We start from the raw sequence: 14637 nt of genomic DNA, 5'->3' as shown, positions 1-14637 counted from the left end.
TGTATCGTGACAGCTCTACTGTCCCCTCCCCAGCCAGAGCCCTGGGCCTCATCCTGGACACTTTCCTCCCCCATGGCCCTTCGGTTCCATAACTCCTCTGCTCAGCTTCCTGAATGTCTCTCTTACCCACCTCTAGCTGCTTTCCCCAGCCCCGTCCTGATCCAGTCTCACCGTTACCCACCCAGACCCCTACCTGGGCTCCCGGCTTTAGTCTTCCCCTCTGGTCCACCTTCCTCATGGCAGCTAGAAGAATCTTGCTAAAGCCCAAACCTGACCCTATCCTCTCCTGCATATCTCCCATGGCTTCTTAACTATCAGGCCAGTCTCAACTCCTCAGCCTGGAAAGCCTAAATCCTGCTCACCCCTCCTACCTGACCTCTATCACAGTACCCCAATATTTACTAAGTCCTTGGTTGTGCCATGTTCTCTGCCTGGAACACCTTTCCTTCTGCTTTTGGCCAAGTATCACCTTCAGATGTCATTCTTAGGTCACATGTCTCCTCCAGGAAGCCCTCCCTGACTATACCCTAGGCTGAGTCAGGCACCTTTCCTGGGCTCCTACAATCTCCCAGGCTTCCCTCATCACATCTCTGATCACTCTGAGTTATCACTGTGGGCAGAGCTTGGAGATGTCAGAGTCACCGCAGCATCACCCAGCACAGGGAATGCTCAGGGACAACACTCAAGGAATGTCTGTTGACTTAATAGATGGCCATCCCCAGCCTCATCCAGGGACCCTGGACAGCACTGAGCAGTCTCTCCCCAGAGGAGGCATACCCAGCTCCAGACCCCTGCATGACACCCCCACCCCCTATACTCATAGACAGAGACACAGGCAAGGGCCCAGGCCCAAGCTTAGAAAAATAGGACTTTCTTGTTGTCCCCCAGTGCCCGACACCCTCCCCATCAGAGTTTTAAAAACCATGAACAATTCGGTGAGTCTGAGGCCAGGTCCCACAGTGTGCCTGGGTCCTGCCATCCCTTGGGCCAGAAGGGCCACAGAGGTGGGCACGATGCTAGGGTCCCGTGGGTTCGTGGCTGGGCCCCCAGGGCTCACAGTCCAGCTGGACCACAGTATGGGCCCTGGGCACGGATGGCTCAGGGGCAAATGGGGCTGGTGTGGTGCCGTTGGTTTGGGAGCAAACGCTGCTGACGGGTGCAGGTGCTTTGGCCTTGCCCGGGGGCTGGCCACCATGCACCTTGTAGCGCATAAGCAGAACGAAGATGAAGACCAGTACCGAGGCCACGATGACACCGCCCAGCGCAATGATCATGGTGCCGCCCAGGAAGGGTGCGTGTGGGGCCCCGCAGGGCTGCAGCGCAGGCTCTGTGGAGAAGCGAGCACAGCCCACAGGCCGTGTGGCTGTCAGCCCTGTGGTGCTGTCCTCGTACACTGCTAGCACGCACAGATCATAGGTGCGGCCTGACGCCAGGTCCGTCAACAGGAAGGAGCGGCTGTCGGCTGAGATCATCCTGTTGGGATACGCAGGTAGGGATCAGGTCTCCGGCTGCCCAGCACCCACCCTGCTCTCTGCTCCCACCCGCCAGTCTAGAGGATTCCCCCCCAGTCCAGCTGCCTCATTTCACTCTAACCTCTGAATTCCCTCTACCACTGCTGGAATTCCCTTTGGTCTGATACCAAGCCAGTGGCCTGACTGACAGCCCTCCAGTCTGTTAGCTAATTTTACCTCAGCCAATGGGCTAACTTTACTGTTACTGTCCTCTCAGATTCCTGGGTTTGATTTCCCTCTTGTCCCCATGCTCAAATTCCTGCCAGAGCCACTGCCCACTTCCCCTCTAGCCCCACTTCTGCCCAATCTCTCTGTGGCCCACCGCTTGAGTGCTCCCAGCCCTGTTTCATTTTATATCCAGCTGCCTGATTTCCATCCTGCACTGCCAACCCAATTTCCCATCAGCCTGCAAGCAAAGTTCTCTCTAGCTTTGCTGCCCAACTTTGCTCCACTCTACTGCCTGATTTTTTTTTAAATTTTAATTTATTGTGTTGGCACAGTTTCAAGTGCCCCACTCAATATACCACTCACTACCCTTCGCATCATGCCCCCCATTCCTCATGCAAAGTCTCTTTCTACCCCCATTCCCCTCCCCGCCCTCACCTCCACCCTCCCGTTCCCTCTGGCTATTGCTACCCTGTCCTCTGTTTATATGCGCTAATCTGTTCCCTGTGACCATGCCTGTTTCCACTGCCTGATTTCTTTTTCCTTCATTTAAGTGAGACGAGGGGAGATAGGGAGACAGACTCCCGCATGCACCTCAACTGGGATCCACCCGACAATTCGTCTTGGGCCAATGCTCAAATCAACTGAGCTATTTTTAGTGCCTGAGGCTGATGCACTTGGACCAACTGAGCTATCCTCAGCACATGGGGTTGATGCTTGAATCAATCGAGCCACTGGCTGCAGCAGAGGGAGAGAAGCAAAGATGGTTGCTTCTCCTGTGTGCCCTGACTGGGAATCAAACCCAAGATGTCCATATGCCAGGCTGACTATCTATTGAGCCAACCGCCTGATTTAAATCTGGCCCCCCCATCCTATTCTCCTCTACTTTACTGCTTGAGTTCCTCAGTCCCTCACCCAATTTCCCACCAGCCTACCACCTGAGTTCCTTCTAGACTTGTTGCCAGAAATCTCTCCAACTCACTTCCCAATTTTGTCTTCACAAGGACAGATCTGACCTCCCTCTAACGCAGTTACCACTTCCTTTTAACCCCCTCTCCAATTTTACTCTAATTCCACCTTCTAGTCTCCCTCTAGACCAGCGGTCCCCAAACTTTTTACACAGGGGGCCAGTTCATTGTCCCTCAGACCATTGGAGGGCCACCACATACAGTGCTCCTCTCACTGACCACCAATGAAAGAGGTGTCCCTTCTGGAAGTGCGGAGGGGCCGGATAATGGCCTCAGGGGGCCACATGCGGCCCGCGGGCTGTAGTTTGGGGACGCCTGCCTAGACCCTGTGTTCCCATCTGACTTTACTCCAGCTTGTGCCCAATTTCTCTTTGCCTCTAGTGTACAGCTAGATTCTAATTGCGTAATTCCTCCATATTGCTGATACCTGATTTTCTTCTAACCTGCCACAGAATATCCTCCTAGTCCCGTTGCCTTATTATACATATAGCCTGCTTTCCAGTGACTTCTGTTATGATACCATTTTCATTAAACTGATGTGCCTCAGTCACCACTGCGTTTATTTTCTCCATTGCCTTACTTCTTTCCAGCTCTGCCTACTGATTCGTTTGATCTGTTGCCTAGTTTCTTTTTATCCTTACTTTCCCCATTTCCTTTTATCCCTAGCACCCAATTCCACTATATTTCCTTTTGTAGCAGAGCACCCTGTTGGAGGTTTAACTTATTTTATAACCTGTTTTATTCTTAAACTGCTTTAATGAGGGAGGTGCAGGAAACTCTGTAGTTGTCTCTGGGAAGATGACTATCTAGGAGAGCATTTTTCCCATCCCCTGCCAGGCACAGTGGACAGGATTCGTGTGATTTTTCAGGTGTGAACCCTCCAGAGAATCTACTGAGTACTGCCTGTGAAAGGGAGTGAAATGAGCCCATTAGATTTCCAGGACTGAAAAGATCAAGTGATGATCCCTTGGGGTGTAGGCCCCTGTGGAGGGAACAGGGACCCTGATGCTGGGTTTACAAGGTACAGACCCTAAGCCTAGGAAGGCACAGTCCTCTGCAGGTAGGTTTAGAGACTGTAGCCTTGGCCCAGCCTGGCAGTGAGAACAGGGAGCCATCCACAGCTCTCCACGCAAGGTTGGACTGGATGAGAGATATCAGCAGCACCCAGGTCAGAAATACCTCTACTGACCACGTACGGCCACATAGATGTTCCAAGTCCTCTCCAGCTTGTGGGCAGAAATTGTACTGACCCACCTCTTGGAGTGTGTAAGCCCCAGGTTTTATGTTTGTCAAGAGACGAGAGAAGGGAATTCCCAACAGTGGCAAACTGTACATTCCTGATCACCTAGGACAGTGGTCGGCAAACTGCGGCTCGCGAGCCACATGCCGCTCTCTGGCCCCTTGAGTGTGACTCTTCCACAAAATACCACATGTGGGTGCCACCTCGATAAGGAATATACCTACCTATATAATTTAAGTTTAAAACATTTGGCTCTCAAAAGAAATCTCAATCGTTGTACTGTTGATATTTGGCTCTGTTGACTAATGAGTTTGCCTACCACTGAGGAGCTTGAACTAGGTTTAATTTGATTTAGAAAACCAAAAATTGAGATATCACCATATAAGAACTCCAAATATGTGGAGCAGTTCACGCTGCACAAACCCAAAGCTGAATCTCTATTTAACCTCCTCCCTGTCTTTAGTTTAACTTCTGACCTGAGTTCCTCTAAAGAATGGCTCACTCGTTTCATTTTCCCCATGATCATGATACCTTCTTGCTTGATCTCCTTTTCTTCTTGCAGACCTGTCTTATATCTAGCCTTGTCATCTGGAAACACCTGGTTTCTCTTTACCTTTACTACTTAAATTTGTTTGTATTTCCCCAAACTTGCCCCCCTCAATCGACCCTTTATTTTTCTGGCCTGCTTACTTCTTACTCTTGCTGCCTGATTTCCTTTATATCTGTTACTATTTACTTTTACTGCCTTATTTCTTTTTTTACCACTGCTGCCAGATTTCTTTTACCCTCTCTGCCTGATTTCTTTTACCTTTGCTGTCTGATTTCCTTTGTAACCCTGCAGCCTCATTTCTCAGCTGTGCTGCAGCCTGGGTATCAGTACGCATATCTCCAACCCTCCCTCCGCCTCACTCCCCCACCCAAGCTGCCCGCTGTCTGGACACTGCACCTGTAGACGAGAATGTCATCAGCTGAGCTGTTGTACTGGATCTGGTACATGCGAATGCCCGGGATAGGCCGCTGATCTGGCCACTGGACGAGAGCTGCTGTGGCCCCATGCTCAGTCACCTGGACACCACGATCAGTAGGGGGCCCCGTGTCAGCTGCCTTGGCAGAGGCAGAGGCAGAGGCGGCAGAAGGTGGGGTGAGGGCATCAGGATCCCCGTCCCGCGGGGGGTCACAGCTGGTGCTATTGGCTAGTTGGGGTGGTGGTGGGGGACCCACAGTTAGTTCAACAGCAGCTGTGGCCTCACCAGCCGCATTGGCTGCAATGCAGGTGAAGATGCCGCCATCACCTGGCTCAGTGACTAGCAGTTCCAGTGTCCCGTTAGGGAAAGCACGAGCACGGCTCGAGTTGCCCAGCAGCCGTCCCTGGGGTGACACCCAACGCACACGGGGCTCGGGGTCCCCCACTGCTCGACAGCGCAGAGCAGCGGGCCGACCAGCAGGCACTGCCAGGGGCGGTGAGCGGTGAGTCACCACGGGGGGCTCGCACACGAACTCCTCCTCACCCACAGCCCAGAAGTAGCGGCCACCCAGAGCAGGTGGGGAGGCGCAGGCTTCAAGGTCGTCCTCCCTTGCCAGCCGCCGCAGCCACACCAGCTCACAGTTGCAGTGCAGGGGATTCCCACCGAAGGCCAGCACCAGGGCAGAGGCAGGTGAGCCGCGGGGCCTGGCTAGCAGTGGTAGGCGGGAGAAGAGTGGGTCAGGTGGGATGGTGGTCAGGCGGTTGGAGGTCATGTCCAGCCGCGCCAACTTGTGCAGGCGGGAAAAGGCGCCGGCAGGCACAGAAGCCAGCAGGTTGTGGTCAAGGCCCAAGGTATTGACATTGCCCAGGCGGCCCAAAGCCTCCCAGGGCAGCTGTTCCAGGTTGTTGTAGGAGAGATCGAGGTCCTCAAGTGTCTCGGCACAGTCGTCCAGGGCACCAGCCGCCAGGGCTGCCAGTTGGTTGTTGCTTAGGATGAGATGGCGCAAATTGACCAGGCCACGCAGCTGACCCTCACCCAGTGAGGTCAGCCGGTTACCATCCAGATGCAGGGCACGCAGGGCACGAAGATCAGCAAAGGCACCAGCTGCCACATGACGGATGGTATTACGTGACAAGCTCAGATGCAGCAGGCCTGTCATGTTGGCCAGGTCACGGCGGCGCACAGCTGCAATGAAGTTGTCTGCTAGGCGCAGCTCCGCTGCCCGGCGGTCCAGCGAGGGTGGCACAAACAGAAGGCCTGCCCCTGGGCACAGCACACTTAGGGGCAGTGACTGTGTCTGGCAGCGGCAGCGGCGGGGACACGGGCTGGGTGTGGCTAGCTGGGGTGGAGATGAGGCAGGGGCCAGCGGTAGCAGGCAAAGGAGCAGCGGGAGGATGGCCATCGCGGGCAGGGGTGGCCTGCAGGGAAGAAGGGAGGCATTAGGGTGGCTGAGGCCAGAAGATGGGTGCCAGAGGGAGCAAGGATGGTCCAAGACCAGGAGAGAAGGCCACAAGGGGCTGAGAGCAGTAGAGTTGGTTAAAGGTGGTCAGAGAGGAGTGGTCAGACGTATCAAAAGCTGGAAGAGATGGTCAAAGACTCAGAGAGATGTCTCACTGGAGGACAGAGGGAGCAGAAATGAACAAAGATGATCAGAGGGAAGGGAGGTAGTTAGAAATGGTCAGAGAATGCGAGGGTTCATCCAGGTGGGTAGAAGATAAGCAAGAGAGGTTTAGTCATGGTCACAGAGAGATGGTCATGGATGGCCAAAGAGAGAAGAGGTGGTCAGGGTGGGGGTGATGAGAAGTAGTTGGGTAAGCAGTGGAGAAAGAGAGAGGAAGTGGTCTGGGGTGGTCAGATCCAGGAGAGATGGTACAAGATGGTCAGAGATGGTCAAAAGCCAGAAAGGTAGTCAGGAGGAGAGGACAGCTGGGTGATGGTGTGAGGGGAGGTCATCAGAAGAAAGGCAGACAGAGATGTTATAAATGATCAGAGAGACAGAGAAGAGAGGTGGTCAGTAAAGGCCAGAGAGCATCATATGGTCATCAACTGGCAATTAGGGTAAGGGATGGGAGGGCCACAGGAGAGAGCGTGAAAGGTAGTCAGAGAGAGGACATGTGGACAGAGGAAGCCAGAGAAGAAAGATGGACAGAAGCAGCTGGAAAGAAGAGTTGTAGACAGAGATGTTAAAGATGGTCAGAGACAGTCACAGGTCACAGCTGAGAGTCACAGCTGAGAGTCAGGGCTGGACAAAGGCAAGAGAGCCAATGAAAGATTAGAGAGCAGCACAGCAGACATAGATGTCAAAGGTGGTCACTGACTGTAGCAGTAGAGAAGGAGTGAGGGAGAGGAGCTGTGGACAAGGCTGTTCAAGATGATCAAAGACAGAAGAGGTGGCCAGAGATGGTCAATGTGATGAGTGGTGGCCAGAGAAAAGAAGCAGTGGACAGAAAGTGTGAAAGATGATGGAGAAAGGAGACAGGAGAGTGGAGTGGAGAACGGGAGAAGCGGGCAGGAGAGGTGGGTGGAGATGGTCAAACAAGAGAGATGGTGGGAAGAAGTTAGAAAACTGAGTGGGAGTGGGTTACAGACCTGGAGGTGTCATTCACTGTGGAAGAGGAGATCAGACAGGGGCAAGGCTCACCAAATGTCCAGAGAGTGTCTGAGGCAGAGGAACTGGAGGCAGATCCACGGGTGGGGTGTCTGTTTCTGGGAGAAAGCCCAAGGACTCCCAGGGATACATGGTCCTTACCTGCCTCCACCCCCAGCCACGATGTCCTTCTCCAGGCCCTCCCCACAATGGGAGTCTCCCGGTAGCCTCCTTACCTGAGCTGAAAGCCGACCCAGGGAGCAGAATCCTCAGGCTCCAAGGGGGTCAAAGGTCAGGACTCTGGAGGGGGTTTGGTCATGCTTTCCCTGTCCCCAAGGCCTCTGAAGAGGGGTTGTCTGTCGTGTCTCAGCTAATAAATGTAGTCACAGACTCTCTAGATCTTGATACTTGACGTCCCAGGTCCCTAAATATTGGTCCTCTAGGGTCCAGTTTTAGAGACCCAGGCACACCTTTGAGTTGTTTAGAGTCAGGGTCGCCAGCTCCAGTCTCAGAATGCTAAACAGTCAAATGGAGAGTTTAGGGTCTAAGTCCTAGCCCAGTTCTGGGATCCAGAACTGGGGTGCTGGGTTGTCACTAGGGGGCTAAATCAAGTTTTGGAGATCTCTAGTCCCAAATTTCAGCTTTCCAGTTTACAGCAAGGACTTCAGGCCAGAACTTAGGCCCCTTGGAATGTCAGGGTTCAGATCTTGAAATCTGAAGCCTAAATCTCAGGGTTCAGGTCCCAAATAGTGGATTCCAGGGTATAGGCAGAATTCCATCCCAGATTTCAAGGTCCCAGACACAGAATTCAGAGTTCAGCTCCAGATTGGGGATTTTAGATGCAAAATCTTCAGGTTCAGGCTCCAACTCTTGGGGTCCATATTCCAAGTCTTGGGGCTCAGTTTCCAAATATTGGGGTCCCAGGACCTGATATTGAGATTCCAGCCCCAGATATAGGTGTTCAGATTCCAGGTTTTGGGGTTCCAGCCCCAGATCAGGGTCCCAGGGTTTCCAGATCTCTGGATCCAATATTGGGGTGCAGGCCCCCGATGTCGGGGTGCAGGCTCTGGGTCTGTGGTGGTGGCTACCAGCTTACTTCCCCGGCTTTAGCAGAGGCTGGCCCGGGGAAGGGGTTGGCTGCAGTGGGGGCGGGGGCGACCAGGAAGCCCCGGGGGCCGGGGTGGGGCGAGGCCCAGGCTCGAATAGATGGAAGACGGGGACAAGCTGGGTAAGGGCACCGCAGCGCAGGCGGGGCGCAGGGGGGAGGGGCCGTTCTCAGAGACCCCTCCCCCGCCGGGGCCAGGGCGGGGGCCTGGGTGGGGGCCTGCCAGGCAGGCCAGGTCCGGGCGCTCCCGCGGCCTCCTCGCGGGGAACCCAGGGCCGCGCGCGCGCCCGAGCTTAAAGGCGCAGGCCCAGCGCGCGCTCGAGCTTAAAGGTGTATAGGCAGCCCGTCTTCTTTCAAAGGCGCGTCCCGGCCCCGCCTCCAATGGAGTCGCCCTGGCGTTGCTTGGGAGCGAGAATCCTTGGACACAGAGACACAGAGACAGAGATAGAAGACAGAGACAATAAAGAATGGGCAGGTTTCGATTGAGGGAGAGAAAGGAGTAGAATGAGAGCGACAGAAAGAGATAGACACAGACATTCAAGCAGTGATGGAAATACAGAGACAGTGAGAAACCCAGGGAGAAATAGAGAGACAGGAAACAAGGACAAGTCAGAGATAGAGACATAGAGAAAGTCAAAGAGACATAGTGGGTGGAGGGTGTAGAGAGAGAGGGAGAGAGAGAGATTGAGCTGGGGCAACTCAGCTGTGAGAATGGGTGGGTATGTGTATAATATGTGTGTGTGTGTGTGTGTGTGTGTGCGCGCGCGCGCAATTTTCACTTAGAGCATTGAATGTGGCCCTCCATCCCAGAGTCCCTAGCCCCCAAGTCTGTCTCCTTCTGCCCCTTTGTCTCAGCACCACCTGGATGTCCTTTCCACAGGTGGAGTTTCCTTACCTGGAACCTGCTCAGCAACAGGCCTGATCTTTCAGCCCAGAGGGGAGACTCTGCTCCTTCCAAAGGCTCCTTGCCTTGGCTGCAAAGGGAAAATTTGGATCCAAGACCCTGTGCCCTCTGGAATTGGAACTAGACATCAAGACACACTGACCAGATATCCCATGGAGGAAGAATAGGAAATGGGACAGAGGCAGGAGGCTTGCCAGGTTACCCAGAGAAGTGTGTCCATTAAGTTCCCCTCTGCCCAACTCACATCCGCTGCCCCGCAGAGGACCCTACTGAGATTGTACCAACACATGACTCACCAGGAGAGGTGTCTGCCTATCTTGATGCTTGTGAGAAGATAGGGGGGAGAGGATGAGGGGTTCCACATGACTCATGCTGATGGTGTTTCAGGGAGAGGGATGTCGGTGGTGGGCTACAAGCCTGGCCTGGAAACTTGGTTATAACAACACGGAGGACCTGATCGTTGGTATGATGGATACACAGCTTTGGCCTGTGGTCATGGCCCTAGCTCGGGGGAAGCTGGATGGTCACAAACCACCCCTGGGAGCCCTTATCTGAAGGGAGCAGTAAAGCGGCCTTTTTGGGGTAGGGACATTTACCTTGGCATCCCTAGCTCTACTGAAGGTTTCAAAACAGACTTTTGGATCCTTCCACTTATGTGTATTGAAAAATTGCAGTTAAGATTAACTCAGGTCTAGGCCCTGTCTTTCCAGATCATTAGCAAAGTCCATCAGTGTTCCGCCTGACCAGGCGGTGGCGCAGTGGATAGAGCGTTGGACTGGGATGCAGAGGACCCAGGTTCAAGACCCTGAGGCCGCCAGCTTGAGCGCTGGATCATCTGATTTGAGCAAAGCTCACCAGCTTGGACCCAAGGTCGCTGGACCAAAGGGTTACTTGGTCTGCTGAAGGCCCATGGTCAAGGCACATATGAGAAAGCAATCCGTGAACTATGGTGTCGCAACGAAAAACTAATGATTGATGCTTCTCATCTCTCTCCGTTCCTGTCTGTCTGTCCCTGTCTGTCCCTCTCTCTGACTCTCTCGCTGTCTCTGTAAATAAAAAAAAAAAAAAAAAAAAGAGTTCATCAGTGTTCCTGACCCTGCACAGTGGATACTGGTTATGCAGACACTCAGGAAAAGGACAGAGAAGTTTCAGGGATGCTACAAAAGTGGTGTACGTGGGTGAGACAGAGGAAAACACCTGAAAATAATCCCATGAGCAAACTGGGATTAGAATTCATTGGAACTGATTCATTTGAGGGGTAATCCCAGGAAATGGGCAAGGGGAGTAGAATGAAACAGATGAATAAGAAAGTGAATAGAAGGTGGAGATGAAAAAAGAAAGTGAATAGAAAGTGGAGATGAAAAAAGAAAGTGAATAGAAGGTGGAGATGAAAAGCAGGTTACCTCTCTGGGCAACTAGGGCTCAGTTCTTCTGGGGAACATTAAGGAACCTTGTAGAACACATCAGAATTGTTGTTCCCCATTCAAAGTTCAGAGAGGCTGGGGCATTTATCTATCCATTCTTTTTTGTTGTTGTTTCTTTTTTAAAAAAATTTTAATTAATTTTAATGGGGCGACATTGATAAATCAGGGTACATATGTTCAGAGAAAACATCTCTAGGTTTATTTTGACATTTGATTATGCTCCATTCCCATCACCCAAAGTCCAATTGTCTTCCGTCACCTTCTATCTGGTTTTCTTTGTGCCCCTCCCCGCCCCGAACCCCCTCCCTCTCCTCCTCCCTACCCCGTAACCCCCACACTATTGTCCATGTCTCTGAGTCTCATTTTATGTCCCACCTATGTATGGAATCATATAGTTCTTAGTTTTTTCTGATTCTATCCATTCTTACCACTTTATGTGATGATTGTCCTTTGGAGGGAGTGGTACTGAGGACCATCTGCAATCTGAGGAAAGCAGGGAGGGATGCCTTATGTGAGCTAGACCAGTGATCCTCACACATTAGCTGTGTTAGGATCACTTGGAGACTTCTGAACTGTAGACCTCCAGACCCCAACCCTACAGTTTTTGATTCAGTAGGCCTGAGGTGGGCCCAAATATTTGCATTTCTAAAAAGTTCCCAAGTGATGCTAATGCTGGGACCACACTTTGAGAACCACTGGGCTAAACTTGGGACATCTGCACTGTGCAGGGAACTGTCCACTATTGTGCAAAACCTGGTGGATTGCCTGACCAGATGGTGGCTCAGTGGATAGAGCGTCAGACTGGGATGCAGAGGACCCAGGTTTGAGACCCCCGAGGTCGCCAGCTTGAGTGTGGGCTCATCTGGTTTGAGCAAAAAGCCCACCAGCTTGAACCCAAGGTCCCTGGCTCCAGCAAGGGGTTACTCGGCCTGCTGAAGGCCCGCAGTCAAGGCACATATGAGAAAGCAATCAATGAACAACTAAGGTGTTGCAACGCGTAATGAAAAACTAATGATTGATGCTTCTCATCTCTCTCCGTTCCTGTCTGTCTGTCCCTATCTATCCATCTCTCTGACTCACTCTCTGTCTCTGTAAAAAGTAATAAATAAATAAAATTAAAAAGAACAAAAAACAAACAAACAAAAAGACCTGGTGGATTGACAGGATGTAGTACCTCAAGTTTGTGCCAAAGAGACCAAAGTATTTAGAGACATAATGGAGTTTGGAAACAGAGACAGGCAGAGGCAAAAATGTTACCTCTGTATTTAATGTAGATTTGTGTGCTAGATGTCACTGCAGCAAAAGTAGTGACTAAGATAGTACTAGATCTTACCTTCACCAAGCTCACATTCCAAAAGGAGGAAAGACACAACTCCAGACAGCTCTGATGGGGTAGCACCTTTGGCCCCCAGAAAGTTAAGGCAGCTTCCTGAAGGAGGGGACCTTTATGCTGAGACCTGAAGGAGAAATACAAAAGAAGCAAGCAGACAAAGAAACTCCCTATGCTGTTTGTGTGCAGCTCACTGGTGTCTTAACGCCATAGCATATGCAGTTGGGCGGCTCTGGGGTGCCTGGATAGTATAGAAGCAATGGAAACAGCCACAGCAGGGAGAAAGAGGTAATTGCCTGGAGAGCTGAGAGGACCTCAGTGGGAACAGGACTTCTAGTATCCATACACAGAATCTTCCCAAATATACACAGATACACACGGGGGACACATCTATATTCACACACACACATCATGTACTCAGAGGCTCACCAGATCACACATGGACACAGCATGCACATGGAACACACATACACTTGAACTCACATTCAAATTCAGGAGACATATACAAGTGCAGACTTGTTGGGGACCAAAAAGCTAACAGGGTTTTTGCAGTTTAGATTTTTGAGGGACAGAGGTATGGGGAACTGGCTGTAAGCTGACAGTTGGCCCACCCCCCACCTCACTTGCCTGATTAAATTGCAAAAGGCTAAGCTCTTCCCCACAACCTCTGACTGATTGTTGACGTTGGTAAAGGCCATTTACATGCCCTTCCCCATACCTCCATGTTAGCTGTGATGCTGCATTGTTTATACTCGTCCTACCCCCCCTCCCCCCATCCCCCAGAAAGACTGGAGGCGAGTTTCTTCTATCCTTTGTTTTGTGTAAAGTTAAGATGTTATGTATGGTGGAGGTTTTCTGCACTTGGTAAAATTCTTGGATTGCCTTGGAAACATGATCAGAGATCTCTGATTTGCTAATGGCCCACTTTGCCCTATAAAGAAAGCAAGAAGCGGTTGTGGAGCACGCTCTGTTCTTGCCATCAGCTGTTGCAGAGCCCTCTTGAGCCCATCCTTTTACTTTAAGCCTATTAATTCCTCATCATTCCCACTCAGGACCTGGAATTACTAGCTGCGCTGGTTCGCGGCACACATTTAGAAACACATAACTCTAAAACACATACAGACTCACAGATATGTGAGAAGGAATATGTGCAGAAACACTGCACACAGATTTTCTTGCACACATGAGTGAGTCACACATCCATACATACATACAAAAACATACATGATGGAGCAAAAGTGAGCTTATAGTTGTGAAGCTATAAACACAAAACAAACGTTTGTTCTTGTATTATTTATTATTGTATTATTTTCCACATGAACAACTGTAAATCTACTTTTGCCCAACTCTGTATTTAGAGAGTTACATCAGTCACAAGGGGTGGGTACACACATGTACACGTGCACATGTGTGCACAAGTACACTCAAATTAATGAAGGCAGTCTGTCTGCCAAAAAAAGGGTCACTTTACAAATAAATAAATTTAGGCCCCTTTCAAATTAAGGGGGTATCAGAGCAAGAAGGGGTGGAGGTAGTGTCCCTTTATCCTCAATTAGTACCCACCAACTCCAGTCCAGCCAGTGGATTTCATTGGAATTAAGTCAGCTTTGTAATTAGCACATGAATCAGTATGAGGAGTAGGGACTCACTTTATTTATTTTTATTTATTTATTTGAGAGGAGGGGAGATAGTGAGGCAGATTCTTGCATGTGCCCCAACTAGGATCCACCCAGCAAACCCATGAAGGGCCGATGCTTGAGTACCAAGCTATTTTTACCACCTGAGGCTGATGCACTCCAATAAAGCTATCCTCAGTGCCCAGAGCTGCATAGAGGTCCCTTCCTTCAGGAAGCCTCCTTAGCTATCCTCAGCTAGTGAACCAATCAAGTCATTGGCTGCAGGAGGGGAAGAGGGAGAGAAGGAAGAGAGGGAAGGGGGGAGAAGCAGATGGTCACTTCTCCTGTGTTCCCTAACTGGGAATCAAACCTGGGATGTCCATATGCCAGGCCAACGCTCTATCCACTGAGCCATAGGCCAGGGCCAGGATTCTCTTTAAAGATCAACCCTGAAGGCGCCTGACCGGGCGGTGGCACAGTGGATGGAGCGTCAGACTGGGATGCAGGGGACCCAGGTTCAAGACCCCGAGGTCACCAGCTTGAGCTCATCTGGTTTGAGCAGGAGCCCACCAGCTTGAACCCAAGGTCACTGGCTCTAGCAAGGGGTTACTCGGTCTGCTGAAGGCCCGTGGTCAAGGCACATATGAGAAAGCAATCAATGAACAACTAAGTTGTTGCAATGCGCAATGAAAAACTAATAATTGATGCTTCTCATTTCTCTCTGTTCCTGTCTGTCTGTTTCTATCTATCCCTCTCTCTGACTCACTCTCTGTCTATGTAAATAAAAAAATAAAAATAAAAATAAAAGATCAAGCTTGAAGG

At 51.2% G+C, this 14637-nt stretch overlaps 1 protein-coding gene across 1 annotated transcript; it reads right to left on the bottom strand.

Annotated features, from left to right (window-relative positions):
• Window positions 1-395: 395 nt before the first annotated feature.
• LRFN3 (leucine rich repeat and fibronectin type III domain containing 3) lies at window positions 396-8797 on the bottom strand. Its single transcript, XM_066243315.1, has 3 exons — window positions 7673-8797; window positions 4831-6267; window positions 396-1473 (listed from the first exon to the last, which is right to left on the bottom strand). The coding sequence occupies exons 2-3, from the start codon at window positions 6249-6251 to the stop codon at window positions 1017-1019; spliced, it is 1878 nt and encodes a 625-aa protein (XP_066099412.1). The 5' UTR covers window positions 6252-6267; window positions 7673-8797; the 3' UTR covers window positions 396-1016.
• Between the last annotated feature and the right edge of the window lie 5840 nt (window positions 8798-14637).

Source organism: Saccopteryx bilineata, chromosome 9 (assembly GCF_036850765.1).
Source record: "Saccopteryx bilineata isolate mSacBil1 chromosome 9, mSacBil1_pri_phased_curated, whole genome shotgun sequence".
NCBI lineage: Eukaryota > Metazoa > Chordata > Mammalia > Chiroptera > Emballonuridae > Saccopteryx > Saccopteryx bilineata.
This window is presented reverse-complemented; position numbering and strand designations above follow the sequence as displayed.

What these genes read in the sequence shown, in the direction of transcription:
- LRFN3 (XM_066243315.1), bottom strand. Translation starts at nt 6,251, where the DNA reads ATGGCCATCCTCCCGCTGCTCCTTTGCCTGCTACCGCTGGCCCCTGCC. An exon ending in GATGACATTCTCGTCTACAG is followed by an intron (nt 1,474 to 4,830) that starts GTGCAGTGTCCA and finishes GTATCCCAACAG; the next exon opens with GATGATCTCAGCCGACAGCC.